Here is a 23,673-nt window from a genome sequence, read left to right as displayed (position 1 = left end):
TGCAAAATAATCTGCAAAAGACTGAGACATAATATTGTTGAAACTGCAATCATTTTTCTTAAGACATCTCAGCATATTCATCTCCGTTGTAAATAGATGGTTCATTATAGTAAAGTTACATTATGTATTATTTGTAGGTTATTATACAATGGTTTTACTGGTCCAGCCCAATTGAGATCAAATTGGGCTGGATGTGGCCCTTGTACTAAAACGAGCTTCACACCCCTGAGCTGAATAAAAAGAAGGGTTAAGACAAGTAACCATGACAACACGTAGTTACAGAAAGCCAATGAAGCTCATCAAGATGTCCTTCCAACAAAACTGGACCCTAATATTTCATTTCTGACAGTATGACTGACATCTTAGAATATAAATCAGAATTATAATTATTTTTCACTCTACCTTGACACATGCCACACAAATAGCAAATGTATTGTCGCAGGAATAACTAAACAAATAGAAGAATGGGTTAAGACAAGTAACCATGACAACAAGTAGTTCAAGAAAGCCAATGAAGCTCATCAAGATGTATGATTTATATCCTAGAACACTTTGTTTTAGCAACAAACCTTTTTTGTTATATTTTTTCATGTTAGTTATTACACTGCACTGAGGAATGACTGCAGCCTAATGGTAATAAATTAAACTGTGCTCGCTGCACTTATATATTTATTTAATGTCTTTTATGACCCACAATTGAAATACAAAATATGCTCTAACATCACACAATATTGCTCACAATCACCTACAGCAGCAATCAAACCATCTTTCAGCAGTTCTAGCGTTAAACCAGTGACACAAGATTTCATATTATTGACAAAAGTTATATATTGGGCTTGTATATCTGTTATAATACACATAGACACAGCTTTGTATTCATCTACCATTAAAATGCACAAGTATATGAATATTAAACAATAAGCTTTTGCTGTAAAAGGTTAGTACTGGACTGAGGATTGAAAGATTGTGTGTGAATTGCAACTTCATCTATATACAGTATCACTAAAATCTGTCTAAACAAATATTCAACTGCAAGTTTAATTGATGAATTATTTAATTGGACATACATAATCCTGCCATCTTTACTTCCAGATTTGTATGGAGGGGGTGGGTGGGAGAGTCATTACATGCCATCCTTGACTAACCATTCAGACGTTCAGCCAAGCTAAAAAGAAGTAAACTTTCATTGAACTGAAAATTGAACATCACGTAAGATAGTTCATAGAAAGGATTCTGGTAACAGAAGTGTTTCTGGGAATATTTAATGTCCCCTCTTTGATGAGGTTGTTGCCTGATCCTCTTTTTAATGACATCAGCTTGGAATTAGTGCATCCGAATTGGAGAGATGACCTCTCTCTATTGACAACAACATCAAACCTTTCCTTCTCCTCCATGTCACCTTCACCCCATAGTCCCTCTCTGGTGTGTCAGCCACCAAAATGTCAGGCGGCTGATTATGTGGTGGTGTACACGGCCGAGCCAGTAGCAAATGTAGAGCGGGGGAGGGGGAGGAGGGACAGCTACTCTCTTCTTGTATTGCTTTTGGAGTGTCCACATCAGGTGGCAGAAAGACTTCAGTGCTGACATCAGCAGAGCTAAACTCTTTGGAAGCAGGTGTTGATGCACCTTCTGCTCGAATTCTGCATTTCTCTGTCACTTGGATGGGTGGAGGCTTATCCAAACATCTGCTTAAAGAGGCAGCACCATCACAATATGTCCCTGCACTCCTTTTTCTGATTGAGGCAGACTGTCTCTTTGGCGTGTCGAGGCACTGTGCACTAGAAACTCCACTTGTGATCTGGCAGGATCCCAGTGGCTGATTGCCTGCATCGGGCACGACAGCAGACTCTGTAGCTTTCCTTCTGCGTGTATGCTTTGGTTGATGAGGCTGGTCTCTTCTTGACCTTGTCTCAAACGTTAATGAGGGGAATTTGCACACACTGTTTTTCCTGGACAGTTGACTGCAACCGTCAAGAATGCTTGTGGCAGAGTGGCATTTTCTCCTCCCTCGTCTCACAGGGAGTGCAGCTGCAACTGAACTGTCAAATTGTGGGTTTACCTAAAAAGATTAAAAGTGCAGTAAACAAACAGCTAAATAAAACTTAAGTCAAATATAGCAATGCTGAGAAATGACTGTACAGGAAGGTCAAAGTGTGGACTCTTTGAGACAGAAGAGATTCTCTGACACACTCAGTGACATTTTAGCAGTGGGATCTGGAAATACAACAGACATCTTACCCAAGAATTCAAATCTGAGCTCGTATGTGCTTGTGTCTCTGAGAAAAAAGCTTTAGGATTGTGTGCAGCTCTGACTTCAAGGCCATTTTTGAGTCTGGCTCCACCCACAGGCCGCTCCAGGAACAGCAGTGGAGGCTTCTCTGTCTTTATGCTTTTACGGGGCATTAATAGAAAATCATGCTCGAAGACCTGGTGGAATCAAACATCAACAAATCAGTTTTTAAAAAGTCTTATAAAAATAGCAGACATTTACATTTCACAGACTATTGTTTACAGTTCAGATATCTATCGCCAGCTGGCCACAAGACAAACCTAACATTAAACTTACCTTAATGAGGTTCTTCACATGACATACATCTATCTATACATGCTATTTATTTCATGATCTTTGTCTACTGAGTTATAACTGTTTTTAGTTGTCCATCTTCTTGTATGTTTGGTTCTTATTATTTCCCGGTCTGCAACATTGTCGAGATTGTCGTCCCCTGATTGGCTAACATCACACGTGTCTACTGCCACCTGCTGCACCGGAGTATGTATTACATCACCACTTTTCAAATAAATTATATTCTGGATATTAAAACTTGTGTGTATTTTAAATATTTATATAAAAAAACACTTGAAACATTTGTCCTGAACAAACCATTTAGGCTCCACTCCTTTCTGTTCAGTCTTTCTCTTTTTTACACTGTTGTTCTTTTTTTGTTTTCTACCCATTGGTGCTTTTACACCACGTGGTTAATGTGACTAGGCGCAGCACCCACAGCGCCAAAATTCAAAAAAACCCTTTTTTTTAAGAGAGTCGACCAGACGGCAAATAAACACGGATAATATACAATACATTTTCCTATTTCTATCATCGACTATGAGCCAAGCGTTTCAGCTGATAGTAAGAGTCCAGCCGAGCGGAATAGCCTGAAACATCACATTAATATGAAGGTTTGTGTTTATTTAACAAGCTTTTACTCTTCCTTAACATTTAGCATAGTTAGCACTGTAACATAATGACTTGCCACACGGCTAACTTAGCCTAGCTTCCAATGAATTATAATGTATATTAAGTGCTAGTAGAGTGTTTCAGTGTATCCTTCTTTACTTTAAGGCTTTAAGACATTAGTAGAAATGTTAAGTTATTGCAGCCTCCATTCAAAAGCTTTGTTAAATTTTTAACATATAATGAAAGGATCACACACACTGCAGTCCGTTTGAAAAGTGTTTCATTATTAACACCACAAATGTTTTTCTGCATTGAATTAACTCAAAAATGTTTAATTAACATTTAGAAATACTCCCTTCAAGTCGGCGAACATGACGTAATGCTAAAACAATGCTGCAGCTGTTATAACTGCATGCACTGGTGCAGCTTGTTGCTTGGATTTTTAGCAATACATGACTATTTTAGGCTTTTATGTAACTAATAATGATGCAAATATATACAGTGTCTATATATTTTGTTGTTTTTTTTAACTGTTTTTTTCTATAAAACAGTGTAACAGTAGAAGAAACAATGCAATGACGGGGGGAAGCAGCAATGACAAGCAATGATCTCAGTGATATGTAGTTAAACAAAGAATGACTCGTTATTTTTTACATTAGATTAGATTGAACTTTATTAAGCTAAATAAAATACTAAAAGTAAAGTGACCAAAATATAAATAATATTGCACAACCAGTTTGCGATGTGAAAAATATAAATACAGATATAAAAATATAAATATATGATGAGTAGTGGTGGTGATTGAGAGAAGAAACTACAACATGTTCAGGTTGTGCAGGTGTTTTTGATGATAGATTAATCTTTTTAATTCAATATTTTAAGAGTAGATGTTTTTTAAATGTGAACATTATCTTTTTTTTTAAATTTATTTTTCTTTTAATTCTCATTGATAATAAAACTAATATATATTCATGTTCTGGACAGTTTTTAGGGCTTTGAGAATAGACAGCGATTGGCATTTTTTGACCATTGTTCTGACATTTTATAAATCAGCCAAATAATCAATTAAGAGACTATGATTGACATATAAATCCGTAATAATGGAAATAATTGTTAATTTCAGCCAATAAACGCTGACGTCAAAAGCGTCAACCGTAGACGTGTAACCTTAGCGACTGTCTCCGTGGAGCTTCATCAACTGATACCTGAAAATTGATCGCTTAACGCGGTTTAACACGTAAACAGTAAAGGGTTAAAATTATTTTTTTAGGTCAATAATATATCAAAGTTCACATTAATAAATTAGCCTAGACGATATCTTATAACTGGTATTTGATATGAGATAATTTCTTCGAGTCTGAACCTAACTACAGTAGCAGGTAATTAAACCCTAACGATGATAAACTGGTTAATACTAATTAGCATCATTTGGTTTTGGTGCTCAGTGGACATTGCCAAAAGCTAAATGTTTAACTCCTAATGTATGGCAGGTTTGAGAAAAAACTACAACTACAAGTCCTTTTGTGTAATAATATAATCTGTGTGCCTTAAAATAGTTTCAGTTGTTTAAATATGGCCTACTGTTAAAAGTATTGGCGCTGTTTGCACCTTTTTTTTATATTGCATATTGCAATTTATCACCCTTATAGAGATAACTAATGTTATATTCATTCCTGTCCTAAAATCTACTACTACAATATAAAAATATATGTTGTTTAAGGTAAGATAAGATAAAAATTTGCATTGATCCCACAGTGGGGGAAATTAATCGCTACAGCAGCTCAAAAAGATAGTGATATGAGAAAAAACAAATGTATACAACAATAAAATTTAAAAAAGGACCTTAAGCTAGCTTTTTTTTATCAGTCTGTTGAGTCTGTTCTTGTCCCGCTCAGAACATCCCCCTACCCAACACACCACTGCACAAGAGACCACAGATGCAACCACAGAGTCAAAGAAGGGTAGAGTAAATTTTTCTTATTTGTGTTTTTCCTTGTCTAGAATATCAGTGAACACCAAGGGACATATTCAGTGATTTGATGACAATGAGACAGAGCCCAAGGAGACCCCTGATCCTCAAAAGAAGAAAGTTGCCATTTCAGCAATATGATTCGCCAGCAGCAGCAGCACCGGAATCGCAAAGCCAGCCTGATGCATCATCGGGCCCCAAAGAGCCTCCAAAATCTTCTGCCAGTCAGTGCTTCCCCGATGGCATCCGCATCATGGATCACCCGTCCATGTCTGACACACAGGTGGTGGTCATTCCCAAAACAGCCGACCTTCAGAGCGTTATCGGGGCTCTAACTGCTAAGGGTAAAGAGTGTGGTGCCCAGGGACCCAACAAGTTCATCCTTCTGAGTGGGAGTGGCAACAGTGACAATGGGTCTTTTTGTCAGCCTGCTGCCGAAGAGGATGACACCTCCACAAGAAGTACAGTCGGGCAGCCAATGAATCCAGACAGTGGGATCAACTCCCCGGATGCTAAACCTCTCACTGGGATTAAAACATGTATGGAAATATGACTTTTCAGTGCGGAATTTGAATGTTATAATTATATCTTAACTGCTTCCTTTTTGGTTTAAATAATAATGTCTTGTTGGTTTTCTTTAACAGTGAATAAGGACCCGGAGTGCGGCCCTTTGGATGACAGCCTCACCAATATTCAGTGGCTGGGCAAAATGAACACATGTACCTTCGAACCAGATGCAGCTAGGCAGATGGCCAACAAGGAGAACCAAAACCAAAATTCACAAACTGTACAGGTGAGCTGCTCCAGTTTATCATCCATAGCCATCTTTTCACCTCAGTGTGATTGTTACAGATGTTTGAGTGGAGGATCTGTACCGTTGATCTCAGGCATGTCTCAGCATGTCCCTCTAACACACCTTTTGTATTATCCAGTCTGTCTCACTTAACCGTCACAGAATTTCCTCACAATTAGTCTCAATAACAAACTTCTGAACCACAAATCATTCATAAATACTTCATCAAGTTTTTATGAGGGAAAAAGTATATAAAAACACTATTATGGTCCAATGTTTCATAAGACAGGAGAAACTATTTCATCTAATGGTATTAAATGTGAAGAATGATTATTTTTGACATTTTGGATGAATCTGTGTTCACCAAGTTAGCTAATAGAATCAAAACATCACTGTGACATCTGCACAATATTGTATATCTGTTAAATTGATCATTATTTGAGTTAAAGTGTTCATTTGTCTTTCTTCTTTTCTTCTATAGGCACACAAACCTCAAACTGAAGCAGACGCTGGTCTTAAGCAGCCCGTGTCAGAGAGGCCACCGTACTCCTACATGGCCATGATCCAGTTTGCCATAAACAGCAGGAAGAACAGGAGGATGACACTGAAAGAGATTTACATGTGGATTGAGGATCATTTCCCTTACTTCAGAGAGGTGGCCAAACCAGGGTGGAAGGTAGGGAGCACTGTAAAATATTTATGAACATATAAACTACAGCAAATAGCAGATTAAACCTTCATTTCTTTGATTATCACTTACAGTAAATACTATAACTATTATTACAGAACTCCATCCGGCATAACCTCTCTCTACACGACATGTTCATTCGTGAGACTTCACCAGATGGTAAAATTTCTTTCTGGACCATCCGGCCCGAAGCCAATCGGTGTCTCACTCTTGATCAGGTGTACAAGGTGAGCACAACTGACTCTGTATTACTTTTCACATCTCTCCATCTCTGTAAAAAATGTCCTTATTGTGGTTATCATCGTAACCCACGGTGTCGAGGGAAATGTGAATGCTGTTTTGCGAGCTTTTTTCACATGACAAGAACATTTTAGGAGAGATCACTAATCATATTACTGTTTAAAACCTTTCTGGTGTGATTATGTTCCTTAAATATAATTTCCACCTTTCCTCTATGTTTTGTTTGCCTGATGTCATTTGCAGTGCTTTTACAGTCATTTTGGGTTCCAGGATCATTTTGTAATCTTTGCAGTTTTCTTCCCTCTCATTCAATATCCTTCTCTACAGCCCGGTTGTGATCCAATGACTGCTCCTGTTCCCGTGCCAATGCTTTTATTTGCCCACCAAGTAAGAATGGATTTACCCTTCTTTTGAATTCTTTAGGAACAATCTTCACCTCAGCTGAAAAGGGACAGACAGATCAGAGGATGCACAGTTTCACTCGCCTGTTTTGTCAGCAGCCCCAAAGAGCGCAGCTGCAGCTGGAGGTCCGAGGTGTAGCTTTTTCATACAAGTGAAGGGAAATGTTTCTGTTGCAGGAGATGATATGAGCTGAATTCATATTGAAAGACCATTCTGCCTTCGGACCGTAATCTTTGTCTATTGTGGACAAATGTTAATATTCATCAATGTGTCCACCATGCCTCCATATAGTGTAGCGACAGTCTTTGGAGGTGTTGCTTTGACTTTTTCTCAGTTCATGTTTGCCTTACTTAAAAGCAGTGTAAAAGAACTGGAGCTTTGTGCTGTTTTCACTAAAACAGTCATGTGTTAGGGAGCACAGTGACTACCTGAGTTGTGTACTTTGACTCTTTAAAGTGATGTCTTGGTTTGTTTTTATCACAGCAACAAAAAAGGATGCTTCCTGATGCAAGGAAAACACCAAATGGCTCTGGTGAGTTCACAAAGATAGATGAAGTTGATGGACTAAAAGTGGAACTGAAAATGTCCACGTAAATTAAGCTTTTGCCTTTTTTCTAGTTTAAGAGTTAGACATTAACATGCTGGGTTTTTTTCCTGCTGCTTTCTCTTCCCACATTCAGAGAGAAGGATGAAACCTCTCCTCCCTCGAACCGATTCCTACTTGGTCCCTATCCAGCTCCCCGTCACCTCCTCTGTCTTCCTGCCGTCCTCTACATCATCCCCGTTCCCCGTTTCTTGCTCACAGCAGAAACGCAACACGCCACGAGGAACCAAGAGAGTCCGGATAGCTCCCAAGGTAAAAAAAAAAAAAAAAAAAACTGTATTGCAGAACTATGGCTGAATATACACAGTCTTTGATGTGTAATCAGCATCTGAAGTGAAGTCTTGTGAGTTAACTTTGGGGGAGTAACTGGAGAATTTAATTATGGATGATATGAAAATTATATGAGTCGTTCTGTGGGAGAAAGTCATTTTTACAGAAATGAAAGTTTTAGACCTGCAAGTGGAAATGTAATAAAGATGGTGACAGTGGCACTTTATAAACTGTCTAGATTTTGCCAAAATTACATGTTTGCATGTTTATTTGAAGCACACACACTTGTATAAATAAGTGTATGCTTGTATGTCTGACAGGTGACTCAGAGCGATGCCCCTACTGTGGTGATGTATCCCCAGAACAACAAAGAACCCAAGGTCGAGGTGAAGGAGGAGCCAATTTATACTCCGATTAAATGCGAGACTCCTAAGTCCCTTCCAAAAAGTCAAACCAGCAGCTCTCGGCGTAAACAGCGCCTGGTTCACTCTGTGCACGAGGAGCCCGTCCTCCTCTGCCCCGATAATACTTTCTTTGACTCTGGCGTAGTCTCAGACGTCTCGACTTTCCACGACAGGCGAGATACCGAGCTGGACGAGCACCAGGACGAGCAGCACAGCCCCGACCGGGAGTTTTCCTTCAAGACCCCCATAAAAAGTAGCAGCCACCTGGCCTCCTCCACTCCCAGCAAGCCCCCCTCTAACGTGTTACCCGAGCCCTGGAAAGTGACCCCAGTGGGCAAAGGGAGCCAAGACATTCTGGACTTCAGCCCCATTCGCACCCCGGGGGGTCCAGCAGTAACCCCCCGGCACGACTACACCACCTTCAGCTTCAGCAGCACCCCCTTTAAAGACTTGCCTCTCTTTAACTCCCCCAGAGAGCTGCTCACATCCGCCCCTTCCAGAGCGACGGGACCGACAGACTCTCCCATCGAATGCCTCCGCAGCAGCTGCTCCAGAGAGCTGCTCGGGGCGGGAGGCACCACGCCCATTAACCGCTCCATCACAGAGGGCCTCGTCCTGGACACCATGAACGACAGCCTGAGCAAGATACTCGTGGACATTAGCTTCTCTGGTCTGGATGATGATGACTTGGGTATGGCTAATATCAGCTGGTCGGAGTTCATCCCTCAACTAAAGTAGACTGAGGGACAAAAAGACATTTCACTTTACATGGCAGTGTCGTATGTTTTCCAAAACAATAGAAGTAAGAAATCCCACCGAAGAATAGCAAAGCAGATGCAAATGTTGGATGATTTACTAATTTTTGCACAAAAAAAGTGAGCAACAGAAAAATAAGTAGATATTGTCCGTTTAGAAAAGGTCTGTAGAGACTGCAGCAATTGGATTAAAAGAAACATTTAAATTATTGACACCAACTGAACTCAGAGAGAGTTGTAGCTGAATGCTGCATCAAATACATTCAGATAAACCTAAAAGACACCAATTATAAGTAGGTACATCACTAAGAATATGAAGCATACTGTAGATAATCTGTTTGGCCATCAGAGGTGGAGCTAAATAATCTGGTATATATGGGTTAAAGGTGAATCCATGTTTTCCAGCGCCAAAAAAAATCCTCTTTGCTGTAGTTAGAATGTGCTTAAATTTGCGGATTGCAGCTTTAATATAATATAATTAATTAATGCCACTTCCCATTCATTTGCTTTTTCAGTTGCTTTAGTTATTCATTTGGACAATGTAAGTGCCAAATAGGGGTTTATGTTTCAAGACCATTTGAGTTTGCTTCCTTTTTCATCTGCTTTACTGTCTACTGGACAATGTTTCTGGCAGCCATTGGGAATAGAGGACATTATTTGAATGAATGAATGAATGACGGGGACACTTGTTAATAACCAAGCTGCTCATTTGTCGTCCCTCAGCCTTTGTACATGTCAGGTTTTTTTCTTTCCACTTCTGATTTTACCTGCCTTTTAATGTCAATGTTTTCCCCCACATCTTTAAAACTTTCTATGTTGAAAACTTCACACACAGCAAGTCTATACAAATTTTTGTTTTCTTTGATCATTTATCCTACCTGTCATATCTGTCTGTACTCTTGAAGGAAATGCTAGAGAAAGAGAAATAAGTCTAAGTGTATATGTATGTTGATTTGCACATTTTTAATATATATTTAGCTTTTGCATATGTAAATGTAAAAGACAGTAAGTATATTGCCTGATCAGCCAGTGGGATGCTTTCATGCGTCAAGTCTCCTGGAGTAGACTTTTTTTTTTAGATGGTGAGGCAGGATTGTTAGCAATAAACAACGATAAAATAAAACAAATAGCACTAACAGCAATAGAATAGGTCTTGTGTACGTTAATCGTAGAAACTGTCTTCACCACACGACTTTATAATAACTCACAGTAATTATTCACCACTATGCCAGTACCAACTTCAGGGCACTTTGTACCTATAAAGAGGAATGTTTTTCCATGCAGTGGATCTTCATGTCAACACCATATCTTACTTACCTTGCTATTGTAAAAACAAATACAAAATATTTTGTATCTATGTAGCACAGATTGTATTTGTTCAATAAAGACGCATGGTGACTATTTAATTTTTCTGGAAGCACAAATGTGACGTAGATTTTATTTAAATAAAAAAGTGTTTGGTTCCTAGCAGAATAGTTAGAAGATAGAAAGGGAGATGTACCTTTTTTTCATTTTGAAGATGCCACAAAAAAATAATGTATGGCTTTAATTCCTTCAGGTTTGTTAGCATGTGTGTGTGTTAATGTGAGAGAAGTTACATTTCAGCGAGTTCATCGGTCGGCTCTGAATGGCACGCAACAAGAGGGGGGAAGGTTGTTGTGGTTTCTTGCAAACAGTTGTCAAAGCATGTGCCTTATTCTGCTTTCTAAAGTTGGTGTTTCTATGTACAATAAATCTGTTGGTGTTTGGTGTTTCATACAGAAATGTAGAGCTTTTTATTCTATTTCAGCTCATCTTTACACAGTGTGAAACAGACAGTGAATTTTATTTTTTTTACAAACTGAAAAATACAGTACAGTAATATTGAAACTCAGATTGTATCTACAAAAACTACACAACAAGTAGCCTGTTTTTTTTATTTATATGTCAATAAAAGCTGAAACCGTCTAGATTGTCTTTGTGATTGAAAAAATGAATTATAAAAATATAAGTATCTTCAGAACTCTTCCAGTGGAAAAACACACTGCAAAACTGTCCATCATGATTATTAGTCTACTTGAGTATTACAATGCTGCACTTCTAGTAGCTACAGTCGTTTCAAGAGAGTTTCAACAGATACAAAAACTTTAAAAACACAAATGAAAACTGACCATGTCGGTTTTCTCTGGACATAAAAAAACTAAAGGATTGTTTGACTTAAGGCGGTATCACAGCTGCCTGCCAGTAGAGAGCAGGGCGTCTTTAAGGTGGGGGGTCTTCAGTATGTCTTGACCTCCTGTTGAGCCACCTCAAAGAGAATCTGTAGCTGCTTGCTGCAGTAGTCTGAGGATGAAAGTCAGAGTTATGCACAAGTTGAGAAGGATTTTTGTACCTCCCTGACTTTAGCCCTGAGAATAAAATAGGAGTTTATGTTTTATAGTTTTTTTCTAACTCTGATTCACAAAATTGGGATAAAATATATCCAGAGTAGGATTTAGTAAGTCATGATTTTGTGCTCACACTGCTGTCTGTGTTATATTTACTGGGTTTTTCTTTCTTTTGGATGATAATTTTAAATAATATTTGTACTCTTGTTGCAGGTGTATGTGTTTTTTCTTTAATTTGTTAATGTAAAACAATTATAAACCCTGGACTAACTTTCTCTGTACTATTTTGAATGTGAGAGGCTTATTTCCCTCAGTCTTATGTCCATGCTCAAAAAGCACCTAAGTTTTTTCATGAATAACAGCCTGCTCCAACTTAAGCAGGTATATTCAATCACTTCATTTTCCACTCTTGTCTTCACAAATGTTTATACATTAAATACATTTTTCTTCTAAAGCTTAAAAGCAATAATCTCATTATGACTCACTGAAGATGTGTCTCCATCTATGGGGCAAGCGAAAGCGGTGGATGGTCAGGTAGTAAACTGGGACGCCAGTCAGTGTGAGGAGACAGCTCCACCCTGTGTTCCAGGGGTCCGAGTACAGAGACAGACCCACGATGAAGAAGCAGACCACTGTGAAGATGACTGCAATGGCCAGTGGCACCTTTGGGATTATTAAACAGAGCAAATATAACAGCGGTTGGTTATTTTAGTGTACACAAGGATGAAAAATGTTTTGCGGCACAGTAGAACAACCACAGACACACTAACCTTGAAAGGCCTCGGCTGGAGGGGGAAGCGATATCGATGGATGAGCATCCCTAAGGTTGCCAAGGCGATGAAGAACCAGCGAGCGAAGGAGGCAAAGTTGATGAGCTGGTAGATTTCTCCGGTGATTAACATCAACACCACCAAGGGGTACTGGAGACACAATGCAGCTATGATGACACATCCAGTCTAAATCTGTTGTGGCTGTTTTATATAGAGATGTAGAAGAGTAATCAATCTGTAAAATGTATCATTTTAAACCATATATTTGGGTAAAACTAGGGATGAGAATCAATAAATGTTTCCCATTCAGACTGAAGACTTGACTGATGACTAAAAAGAAGTGGAATAAATTAAATCTGCTCAGTGCATGGTTGATAGTTACCCCAGATTTTTAGATATTTTGTATTTTTTAAGGTACAAAAGTCTCAGACGGTACTGTATTTAACCCTTACATACTGTGCAGAGTCAAATTTGACTAATTTTTTTACATTTGAGAGCTGTAGAAACACCCAATACACATTCCTTTTAGCCAGACTTTTGCTAATATGAGCCACAGTATACAAAAAAAGGAAATTAAATGTATTGTTTTTTATTTTTGTGCAGCCAACACACATTTTTATATATGCAAATGTACAAATTTGACCTTCATATTCTATAAAATATTCTCTTGGATCATAAAATAGTGATTGTGGATTAATCAAACATTTATTAATGACTTATGGGAAATGTATGAATGTGAATTGGTGTAGAGATTAATTATGAGTCAGAATATGAACAGTATGTAAGGGTTAAAATTGTACTTTACCAGTAGCAGCACAGCAGGTAAAGGTGTGTGTCTGCGGATGTGAATCATGGAAAAGATGGGTGGCCAGTGGCCCTCCCTGGCACCCACAAACAGCATCCTGCAACACAAACAGTAACACTTAGGATCAGGCTGTTAGCTCTTAGTTGATTTCATGCACAGCAATAACCTTTCTGTACCTGGGCGATCCAAAGAAGCCACCATTAAGTGCTCCGAGGCAGGATAGGGCAACAAGAATGGGAATAACAGCGGCCAAACCCTGGAGCGCACGGTTGGCAAACGTCTGCAGAGACACATACACACAGTAGGATGAGACCAACCCTCCAACATATAGTACATATATAACTAAATAAGTATGCTGTAAAAGTGAAGCACTGACCACAGCTACTGCATCAGACAGCAGCAGCTCCGCGGGAGTCATCATGGTGTAGTAGGCGACATTAACAAGCACATAGAAGACTGTCACTGTCACCATGGAGCAGATTATCGCCAGCGGGAGGTTTCTGACAAGACAGGACACACACAGAGAGGTGTAATCGGGTTTTTTTCAAGTCAGCATGATTTTTTTAATATAGATTGACTGGAGAGCAGATGTCAGGTGTAACATACCTATTTGGGTTAATGACCTCTTCTGTGACAAAGTTCAGATAAAACCTGAAGGAAAAATGAGAAGCCCATCCACACAGGCATACGGTTCTGTGTATTTATCAGCAAGTTAGCATGTATTAATATATGTTAGTATTTATTAACAGCACAGTTATATCCTGTCTGTTGTTAATAATGATACTGATTAATGCACTGTATAATCAGAGTAGAAAAACATTTGTACTAATGCTATATTTGCTTGTTTACCATCCACCGTAGGCATATAGGCCATTATAGAAGGCCAATGGCAACTTGTCCAATGTTAACGAGTCAACCTCAAAACCATTCTGGAAATTGTCCGTCTTTCCTGCATAGAAAAAGATACAGGGACAACAAATTATTACAATTTCACCAGACCTCAAGGGGTTTGAAACATATCCGTCTCTTCAGAGGTAATAACCACATCCTCCAACCTTTTGCCAGTGCGATGACACCAGGGATGATGATGAGGACCAGGGCAAACATCTTAACGAAAGTCAAGGTGACCTGTGTTCGAGAGGCCATGGACACGCTCCAGCAGTTGATCGCTACGACAAATGCTAGAGGGGCACAATAACAAACAGCTGTTCTTGATCTATTTTTTTTGTTGCAATGCTGTAGTGTGAAGTATAATGGTGTTGTAGATAGAAGGAGGAGATAGACTTAGAGCCACTCACTCACTCCGAGGATGCTGACCAGTTTGATCAGCACTGTGGGAGCAGCACATGGTGCAAAGAATGGCTCCACCACGTAGCGACCAAAAGCCAGGGACACATAGGAAGCCACAGCTGGCCTGTAGATGAAAAAACATCCGCTATGTGCTGTGATTTGACATTAGGGTCTTTTTTGTTTTTAGCCTGTAAACTCCAAAACAAGCGACCAACCTGATGAACAAGAACTCCGCCCAGATTCTTAAGAAGGCAGGCAGCGGCCCCAGGGTCTCCAACAGATATGTGTAATGGCCACCAGATTTAGTAAAAGTGGTACCTAGTTCGGCGTAGCACAGGGCCCCTAATGGAAGAGAAATAGAACAGAATTTCTTTATTGTCATTGCACAGAGTACAACCAAATTGAGTAGCAATCCTGACGGTTTTTTTGCACATTTATTGAATTGCAGTGGCCCGGTATACAAGTAATGTATTGCAGTTCAAATGTAGACATCTTGCAGTTTTCTATAAATGTGACTGCAAGTATTTTTTGTGCTGAGCAGAGTTTTAAAAAACATGAGATGTAAATCAAGTGTTGACAGTCCTTAAGTTTATAGACATAATCAATGATTATGTTGGAATTAAGTAGAAGCAGAGTAGAGGTTTCTGGCACAACTTCATCTACTTCCAAGATGCACAGAGAAGAGAAAAAAGTCTATAAAAAGGTCAAAGCTCTAGTAACGCTTGTAGAAAAAAAGGTAAAAATGTTGGCATTAAGGACGTTTATTCCAACATATTGAAAGAATTTGTAATATTGCTTTAAATTTAAGAAAAAAGGCTGTTACATTTTTCTGTACTTCATATTCCTTTTATGCTGATCTCAAACTGAACACATATATTTATAAATGACAATCTAAAACACAAACATTTGATGAATGATGAATTATGACATCAACCATCTTACCGAACAAAGAGAGGACCCCACACAGCGTCCACACCAGCAGAGAGAGCCCCACGCTGCCACTATTCATCAGGACTCCTTTGGGTGCGATGAAGATCCCACTGCCCACCACTGTACCGATGATGAAGGACACAGCAGGCAGCAGACCAATCTCTCTCCGGAGGTGCACCACCTCCTCGTCTTTCTTCTCCTTCTTGTCATCCTCTTCTTTCCTCTCCATTTTTTTTGGTGTGGCTGCAACTCAAACTGACCTACTTTGTTTCCTTAATGCTGCTGATTTGAAGATTACATCTACATTACAACTGAAGTTCTTACCTCTTTTTTTTGTTGTGTAATGTTGCTCACCAACAAAACAGCACCAGAATCCTTGCCTTTACTCTTTCTGACCCTAATCTCAAGACAGCAATCGACAACTCTTCTTCGTGCTTCTTGTCAACCCTTCACACTTGATTTTTTTGTTGTTGTATATGAATGTGCATGAGGCTGTGGTTGGAGAAAAACCCTGTTGAGCCTACCAAACGTGGCCCCCTCTCGCTCTTCACTTTTCCTGCATGTTTTTCTCTCCTCATTGGCTCTTACCCCACCCGCCCAGCCAGAGCAGGGAACAAAGCCAGCACTCTTCCAAGCTTCAGCAAGTAATTACGGCAGTTTAAAGGCTAGACCATTTCTTGCATTGTACTGTTTGCAGTGTGTGCATGTGCTCTTTGTGTGTTCAGCTTGACAGGAGGCCTTTCTGGCTCAGGGGGAAAAAAAGGGTCAGGGTGTTGTAGAGGCAGCTGCACAAACTCTTGGAGGGCTACTTTTAACAACAACAGGCCCAACGGAGAAGATTGGCATTTTCATCTTGTCCCCTCTAAAGCTCCCTCTTACAATATTTGTAATGGCCTGGTTTAGATGATTAAATACATACATGTTGAGTTAATAAAGTAGATATCAGTTACTCTCGGCTTTCATGACCATGTGGCTGCAGCTGAGTCTGAAATGCTTGCGATATTTCTGCCAAGATCAAGCAGGCCTCAGAGCTGCTCAGAATGGCAACGGAAAACAAAACCAAGGACACTCAATTAGCTTGTTTTTCCTTATTTTCACTCGAGCGACCACCGCATGCATGTCACTTTCACTTCATCAATGATGGCTTCTGCTTGTTAAAATTCCTACACACACAGTAAGAGGCTCCTCTGGTCCAGATTTATGAAGTGGGAACAATTGCATCTGTAGTCAGAGCTCCTGTCATCTGAATGCAGTCAAAGCCTAAAACTAGATATTTGAAGGTATTGCAAGATTTTGCAGTTTTATTTCTGGTATTTTCAGCATGAGAGGATCATGTGATGTCCTTGTTTTGTTGGAGGGCTGAGCAGCTGAGAGATGTGGACGTGGAGGATGTCTTTGGGGATTTCCTGCTATTAAATTCAATAAATAAACATGTGACATTCTACATGTTAAAGAAGTTAAGAAACACAGTGAAGATTGTCTAATTAAAGATATGATGGAGAAAGCAGAAAAGCAGGAAGTTACTTCCCTGATGTTTCTCTTCCTTTGACCAGTAGATGGGACTCTTTTACTTGCTAAATGTTTCTAAAGTCAAAGTACATGCACTTTTTTTTCTGTCCAGATGATGGCAATCTCATATTATCTCACACTGCATATCAATGAACATTGGAAATTACTACTGCTTGCTACTTATGTGTATAGGTTTTCCAAGATTATAACTACTAACTAACTAATGGTACTTCCAGCAACAAGAAGCATCGTGTTAAGTCTGAGTTCGGTTCAGAAAAAATCCGAAATGTATCTCAATTCATCACTGGTTGCTAAGCTTTGGTTCTTAATTTCATCTAAACTGTGACTGTCAGAGTTCAAGATAGAGGCTGTAATTTTCTCCCAGGTATGGCTGTAGGACATCTTGTGCATCTCAGTGTGAAATCCCAGGGTAGATCTGAATTTAGCCCCTCTCTTAGCGGGTAACGCTGCTGTGGTCTCACACACCAGCCCCAGGAGATGTGAGCCCAACTCCCCTGCTGTTTTCCACCTGACCTCCCGAGATCCCTGCCCAGTCAAGTGGAGGCCAGACCAGCCACAGTCGCTCACTCCCAGCCGTTTGTCCAACAAGCTCATCCGTCCTCCTGAACCAACTCCCACCGCTCACACTGAGTACAATGCAAGAGTCACATGCCCTGACATTTCCCATGAGCCATTCCCAGTAAGATCTTTCCATTCTGTAAATCAACAGTTTTCAAAGTGTGGTTTGACGACGTAAAAGTACATCAAGGCTTCTCAAAAAACAGAGGGCCAGTTTAATTTTTAACCCTTACATACTGTTCATATTCTGACTCATAATTAGTCTCTACAATACTTCTTAATACATGTTTGATTCATCTTATGGAAAAAAGACATTCACAATCACTATTTTATGGTGCAGGAGAACATTCAAGAGAATATAAAGAATACAACAACATGTCACAGGTCAAATTAGTTGATTTGTATATATAAAAATGTGTATCAGCTGCACAAAAATAGAAATAAAAAGATACACTTTATTTCCATTTTTGTAAACTGTGGGTCACATTAGGAAAAGTCCCGCTAAAATAAATGTGTATAAGATGTTTTTACAGCTGTCCAATGTAAAAAAAAAAAAAAAAAAAAGAACAAAAAAATTGGTCAAATTTGAACCTGAACATTATGTAAGGGTTAAATTAATATGATTTCCCTAAGTAGATATCCCAATTAAAAAAAGTACAGGAACAATCACCACGCTTTTGATATAGTTACATCAAATTTAATTAAATGTTAACAGCCAAATTCTTAACATATGGCTCTCTGATTAAACTGGAATCTTCTGGGATCTGATGCTGGCCATGGTAAAAGGAAAGACACTGAGGGGTTAAAATCTCTCTATCTCTCTCTCTCCTTATAGATTATCCCTCTCAAGGTAAACAAGGAGGAGAAAGTCATCCTCCATATTGCTCTCATGGAGACATTGCCCTTGGCAACCAGCTGAGGTCTTTGCATGCATGGAGCAAGGTGCCTACAATCCCCCAATTACAGGCACGTACATATACTGTGTGTGTGTGTGTGTGTGTGTCCCTGTCCTGGGAATTAATTAACCCTCACACACACACATACAGACCACATATACACATACACACACATGACTCATGAGAATTCAGCCATACAACCAGAAATAAATGCTCATACACACACACATGCACATTTGGTGTTTGTGTCTTAGCATGGCAGAATAAACAAGCTTTGTTGCTTTTGTAGTAGAAGATAATGTGTTTCCTGAAGTTAAGTCTGACATACACTACATTACTACAGACATTACTGCAGTTAACAGCAAATGTCAAGAACTGAAGACCTAACTAAATACAGAGGAAACAGAAAAAGTCAGATTTAATGTGATTCACATGATTCTTCCATTTGAATGCCTGGATTTTAAACCTTATTTCTAATAGTTGTGTCTGGGTCAGTCATTAGTCACTGATTTTCACCGGGGGCATCTCAAAAAGGGTTTGGAGTTTCTTTCTAGCAGCCCACTTTTTTCTTCTGTTGATTTGAAACATGAGGTTCAAAGTTCATTCTTGGCATTGGAAACAGCAGTTGGAATAATAATGGGAAAACTGCCTCTGCTGATGAAGATAATGTAATATGATGAACAGCTACTAAACAGACCTTGTGTATCAAATACTTCTCTTTTTTAGACTGTAATTTCATTTGACAATTTGTTGGCGCTATTAATGTGATTTATTTAAGTCTCTTTTTTTAACATAATCGCTTCTCTTTAGACGTGATGCTTTCTATATTTCTACACATTTTCCTTTCAAATCTGCTTTTTATACCTTTTTGTTTGATCATACCTCACTATTTAAATGAGGCTGTGAAAGTCATTGCCCCCTTCATACTGACAAAGGCATAAGCCTAAACGTGTGCTTATTATTCTTCGCCTCCATTATGAAATGAATAAATACATTGCCCATATTAACCTGCTTTGGAGCCTTGAGGCAAAAATGAGCTCACGTGCCTTTATTAAATCCCAAGATCTCCCCTGTCTGAATTTTTTTTTAACCGTATTGCTACACAGCCTCAGGTTTGTCGTATGGTAATTTGAAGCGTGGTGCCAAAAATTGAATCACACACAGGAATATCCACAATGTAAGAACAATATCAGCTAAAATAATGGACGTCTTAAAACTAGATTTTGACACAGGTCCCAGGATGAAGTAATTAAACCAGGACTAACCTTTATGCTTATATTCTATTACTTGGTATTTGGTTTTAGTAGTGATTTTTTCCAAATTGCCAAACAAAGTTAAAATTAATGAAACATGGGGCTTTTTCTGACCAAACAGAACAAACCACTTTGTTTCCTTCTCATTAATTCTCAACAGGCAATATCATAAAAAATGGTCTTTCGTGTATTATACTGTCAACTAATGATTAAAAAAAGAAATCTTCCAAAACCTCACTGGGAGATTTGAATAGACACTAATGATGCAAGGCAAATATATGTGTATAGCACATTTCAACAACAAGGCGATTCAAAGTGCTTTACATAACACATGAAATGCATCATGACAGAATATAAAAGCAACATATGGCAAAATAAAAAGACATTTAAGACATTAAATGTATTAAATTGGAAATAAAATTAAGCTAAAACAGAGTAAGACATAAAAACAGGAGAATAAAAAGTTGCAGTGCAGTGTAAGATATTAATCCTGAAATTGAAATTTAATAAAAAGCAGTCGCAAACAGATACAGATGCTGCTTTAGTACACCTGACAGCCCATCTGTTATTGCTCTGACACTGGCACACCTCACACACACACACACACACACACACACACACACACACACACACACACACACACACACACACACACACACACACACACACACACACACACACACACACACACACACACACACACACACACACACACGCACACGCTTCACCTTGCAGTTTCAAATATGAAATGTGTAGGGTGTGTGGAGGGGGATCATTAGGTGACACACATTACACATGATGGATGAGGGTAGGTGAGACTTCTTGGAGAAAAAACAATTGACAGGTAAAAGCAGAATGTCGGCGGAGCATGCTGTTTGATTAAGTATCTCACAACGCATTCTCAAATTATAGTTCTGCCCAGGAGAGAAAAAAACAGAAGTGATAGAAAATGTGGAGAGAAAGTCAGTTTAATGTTGCATTTTCTTGGGTGCTTCACCGTAATTTTGACTCTGTGGGTTCTTTAGCTGGTAGAGAAACAAGAAAGGCTGTGTTGCAAAGCCTTCTTTGGGATTTTAAGGGTCTTTCCCTGTATCTGACGTGTAAATAAACACTGCTGCCTCTGTAGCGTGGTGATACGGACCCCTACTGTCCATAAGCCAAGATGCAAAGAACCTGTTTTAAAAAATAGAAGAAAAGAACAATACATCATCCTCGTCTGACTCAGTGGCTCCCAAAAAGGAAATCTCTCTCCTGCTGTAATCTCTAATCTCTTTATTTTCTTTCTTTATCGTCTCTTTCTTTCTCTCCTCATACAGGCACACAGACACACAGAGTCCTCGATAGACTTTTGTATCCATCTACAGGGTGTGTGGTAGAAGTTATTTTGAGGTCTGGCGCTGTAACAATATAGAGAGTGTGTGTGTGTGTGTGTGTGCAATCTAATCTCCAACAAACAGCATTTCAACCCCAAGAAATACATCCATAAATAGATGATAAGTAAAGATTTGTTTCTGCTCAAAAGTGCAAAATGTCAATGATGCAAGGTATTGATAGAGTGATGATCAACTCCAGTGCCATTTCTTCTTTAAAACTGCTTTGTTCACCCTTTTTGGTTGGCGCTAGATGAAGACTCAATTAGAAGCAACAATTTTGATTGAGTCTTACATTGAGAACCTCCAGTATAAGTATTCTTAACCCAGATCTTTCTGTCATGTTGCTACGGTGATATACCTTTCATCCAATTATGCAAAACCACTTTGTGCTGCTCTTTTTTCCAGCTATACATAAGAGGTAACTCACATGCATAATCAGACTAGGCGGATTGCCCCACGTGTCTCATAATGCAATGACATTTCTGAGAGACCTTATTTTGGTGAACATGATAAAAATTTGCATTTTTTATATTAATTTGTCTGAAGAGCCGCATAAGTAAATCACTAACCTAAAGTAAACAGCAACTATCTCCATTAAAATTGGGATTCGAGTGAAGTGGCTGATCAGAAATAATGAAAACTATTAATAATTCATCACCTTCACTATGCAATGGCTGGCACTGACTGCAATCATTTGTTGTGAATATACTTTGTTGTCATAAGGTGGCACCATGAATTATGGATGTAATCGTCTTGTCTAAATGTTTGCACTATTTTGATTCACATCAGCCTGTATCAGTGTCATCAGTCATCAAAAAAAACAACCTCAGCTTGGTACCGACATTGACACGTGTGTGTTCTTTACATAGTTTAATGCAGCTGTTTATTCAATTGCAGTCTCACAATAGTGATATTCAGCACCAATAGTCTCACAGGTTATGTGTTGCCCTGCAGGTTTCTCATGTCATCTTATCATGTCTATTCATCCTGACAGCCATGATTTGCCTGGAAGTCTGTTTGCGATTTATATGTATTTTATATTTATTTCAGAAATCTTAAGAATTCCGAAACACACAATGATTTAAAGTCAGAGACAAGAACATTATCTATGGACTCATAGTTTGAACTATTTGTGTTCTCTTGGTTTCCAGTGTGTTTAGTCATTTGGGTTTTTTTATAGTAGGATTTTGTAAGTATGTTTTATACATTTTGTTAGGTCTTTTGTCTAGTTCTTGTCAGTTCTTCTCCAAGTTTATTCAGTTCAGCTCTGTATTTTTGTTTTTTGTACATATGTCTAAGGAAATAAACCTTTTTCTGCAGCCCCGCCTTCTGTCTCTGCATTTCGGTCCACCTGCTCTGCTCTCCATTGTGATATTTTTGTGTTATTAAGCTTTGCAGCCTTCTATCCCCTTCTTAACTGTTTGACAAAAAAGAGCTTTAATAACTTTATTAGAATTGGGTAACACACTTGTACACACACACGCACACACACACACACACACACACACACACACACACACACACACACACACACACACACACACACACACACACACACACACACACACACATTCACCAACCCACCAGAGCAATTAGGGGTTCAGTATCTTCCCCAAGGACACTTCAACATGCGGAGCAGAAGAGACGGGGATCAGACCACCTATCTTCCAATTAGCAGATAACCTGCTCTACCTCCTGAGCCGCAGTCTTCCCTTTAACTATAACTCTTCTTTTGAGGAAACCACCACTGGTTTATAAACAGTTAAACAATTACACACTTTATAACACACAGTGAAATTATTAATTTTACGACGGTATATAAATATACTTGGTTTTGACTTGGCTTTAAATTAATTTTGAAGCTTGTTTGCCCACTTAAGGGTTTAAAAAAAATAAGATTCATGTTTGTGAAATTAGACTCGATGGAGCACCTGGGCAGGAGCCTTGATTTATTAATTGTTTAGATACTAATTCTAAATCAGGAGGTCAAAATGATCACCAAAAATTATTTTAAAGGGATAAGAATAAATTCTCACACCAGATGTTTGACTGTTTTCAATCTGCTGATTATCTTTTTGACCTTTAAGGCTCCCATACATGTTTCTATTTATTCATGATTTCTTTATTACCTGCTTCTAATTGTTATTTTTTTTATAGTGACTTTGCTTCAGTATTCCTTCATGTGATATGAAATGTGAAATATACTGAAAATAAATTATAACTCATTTTCTTTTAGTGCTTCTGTATGTGAAGGAATTGTTCCAATCATGCATTGTATTTCTCAGAGGACTCCTTTATGAATTTACGAGAGCATCAGAGCAGGAATGAACCCACGGTGTCTGTTCCATCGTAACACAATTAATTGCTCGTTAAAGCCAATTCTCATTCAACAGATATTGATTTGGTCAGAGTAAAACTGTAATTACATCGTATTACTTACACTGTGATGGAGTGCTGGGCAGCACACTTTGTCTCTGCTGACCTCTTCTCATGCTGTCAATGCCACGGTGATAAGCTGCAAGTAATGTAACTTGTCTGGCTAGATTTCAAGGTGTATACTCTGTAATGAAAATGGACACAAACTGCTGCAATAAGCTGTTTG

At 38.8% G+C, this 23,673-nt stretch overlaps 3 protein-coding genes across 3 annotated transcripts; 1 reads left to right on the top strand and 2 right to left on the bottom strand.

Moving 5' to 3' along the window:
- Window positions 1–686: 686 nt before the first annotated feature.
- rhno1 (RAD9-HUS1-RAD1 interacting nuclear orphan 1) lies at window positions 687–2,678 on the bottom strand. The gene is made up of 3 exons (XM_062444005.1): window positions 2,567–2,678; window positions 2,239–2,427; window positions 687–2,059 (listed from the first exon to the last, which is right to left on the bottom strand). The coding sequence occupies exons 2-3, from the start codon at window positions 2,401–2,403 to the stop codon at window positions 1,313–1,315; spliced, it is 912 nt and encodes a 303-aa protein (XP_062299989.1). The 5' UTR covers window positions 2,404–2,427; window positions 2,567–2,678; the 3' UTR covers window positions 687–1,312.
- A 367-nt stretch (window positions 2,679–3,045) lies between these two features.
- Window positions 3,046–9,500, top strand: foxm1 (forkhead box M1). The gene is made up of 9 exons (XM_062443869.1): window positions 3,046–3,177; window positions 5,177–5,683; window positions 5,789–5,937; window positions 6,419–6,613; window positions 6,724–6,852; window positions 7,193–7,252; window positions 7,751–7,799; window positions 7,948–8,123; window positions 8,462–9,500. The coding sequence occupies exons 2-9, from the start codon at window positions 5,215–5,217 to the stop codon at window positions 9,281–9,283; spliced, it is 2,049 nt and encodes a 682-aa protein (XP_062299853.1). The 5' UTR covers window positions 3,046–3,177; window positions 5,177–5,214; the 3' UTR covers window positions 9,284–9,500.
- Window positions 9,501–11,557: 2,057 nt separating this feature from the next.
- On the bottom strand, window positions 11,558–23,419 carry si:ch73-352p4.8 (cystine/glutamate transporter). Its single transcript, XM_062443896.1, has 13 exons — window positions 23,402–23,419; window positions 15,474–15,684; window positions 14,747–14,873; window positions 14,540–14,655; window positions 14,297–14,422; window positions 14,091–14,190; window positions 13,848–13,892; window positions 13,618–13,741; window positions 13,418–13,521; window positions 13,242–13,338; window positions 12,437–12,586; window positions 12,152–12,329; window positions 11,558–11,622 (listed from the first exon to the last, which is right to left on the bottom strand). The coding sequence occupies exons 1-13, from the start codon at window positions 23,417–23,419 to the stop codon at window positions 11,558–11,560; spliced, it is 1,461 nt and encodes a 486-aa protein (XP_062299880.1).
- Between the last annotated feature and the right edge of the window lie 254 nt (window positions 23,420–23,673).

The sequence above is a fragment of the Scomber scombrus genome, chromosome 22 (genome assembly GCF_963691925.1).
Source record: "Scomber scombrus chromosome 22, fScoSco1.1, whole genome shotgun sequence".
Classification (NCBI taxonomy): domain Eukaryota; kingdom Metazoa; phylum Chordata; class Actinopteri; order Scombriformes; family Scombridae; genus Scomber; species Scomber scombrus.
The sequence above is the reverse complement of the archived record's forward strand: the minus strand, read 5'-3'. Positions and strand labels throughout refer to the sequence as shown.